Source organism: Caenorhabditis briggsae (genome assembly GCF_000004555.2).
Source record: "Caenorhabditis briggsae complete genome, chrIII, whole genome shotgun sequence".
Taxonomy (NCBI): domain Eukaryota; kingdom Metazoa; phylum Nematoda; class Chromadorea; order Rhabditida; family Rhabditidae; genus Caenorhabditis; species Caenorhabditis briggsae.
Window position 1 is genome coordinate 3593911 of NC_013490.2, and position 1105 is coordinate 3595015.

Below are 1105 nucleotides of genomic sequence, written 5' to 3' on the forward strand. Positions count from 1 at the left end.
AAACGTTGTTGCGAAAAATCGCGAGTTGCAATGCGTTGATTAAAAATATATAGGTCAAATCCACGTCAACTTTTATATTATTAAATTTCTTCTGGCCTAAAAGTTATCTGGGGCGCGATTTTTGACCCGTTGGTTTGAAACACCGTGCGGTATACGGCTGAAAAAGTGATTTTAGCTAATTTTCGGAATTTATTAATTTTTGAGTCATTTTTGACCTAGTTTTTCGGCATTTTTGGGCAGTTTGAAACACCTAAAAATGTTCGAAATCCCAAAAATTCAAATTTCCAGGTTCTCAACGCCTCAAACGTTCACCTGGTCACAAAACGGCGTTACGATCATCTGAGCGCGGAAGCTCGAGAGCGTCTTGCTCAGGTACCATCCCCTCTATACTATTATTTACACAGTATCCTCATTTCAAACAGGAAGAAGCATCGGAATCGAAAGCAGTCGCGAGTTTTAAGAAAATGATGTCGACGAATAAGAGCGATGAAAATACGAGAAGGGATTTGTTCGCCGAAGGGCTGACGGCTGACCAATATTTGGATGCGAATTTTGAATTTGAGCCGGGATGTGATATTGGAAAATTGAGAGAAGTCGTGAAGAGATCGAACGGGTTCAAGGCGACACTTTGGATGGCTGATGAGTATCCATTGAGTCTACATGTAAGACAGAAATAGTGTTGGAATTTGAGAGAATTAGAGAAGTTTATCATTAAAATGTGCATACAAATTATGTAGATTTATATAAAAATGCAATGTTCGAATTTCTGATTTTTTAGAAAATTTTTATTAGATCAAAAAAACTGCAAAACAAGATCAAATTCGAATTCCTCGCAAAAATCCACTCTAGACACCAAAAACTAGACGTCTCTAGCTCGATTTTGAAGATTTTCGTGGTTTTCGGATTACTGTAGCTTCGAAAGTACGCAAACACCGATGGTGAGCTAGAGAGCTGAAAGTTGGAGCTAGAGTAATTTGGGGGCGGTGAACTCGATTTAAACACGTAAAATGCACAGAAATGCACCCAAAACCACTTTTCGAATACTGGCAGGTCCAGGAGTACTCGGAACTATCGAAAAATGGTGGAATTTTTAAAAATAAGGATT

General features: G+C 38.5%; 1 protein-coding gene across 1 annotated transcript in view; it reads left to right on the forward strand.

Annotated features, from left to right (window-relative positions):
* Positions 1-1105, forward strand: part of CBG17467 — a gene marked incomplete at both ends in the record, with an annotated part of 8219 nt that overhangs the window by 5227 nt on the left and 1887 nt on the right. Inside the window, 2 exons of the mRNA XM_045243567.1 lie at positions 289-372; positions 423-662. Of these exons, the coding sequence (XP_045096213.1) occupies positions 289-372; positions 423-662 (324 nt within the window). The remainder of the gene's footprint in view (positions 1-288; positions 373-422; positions 663-1105) is intronic.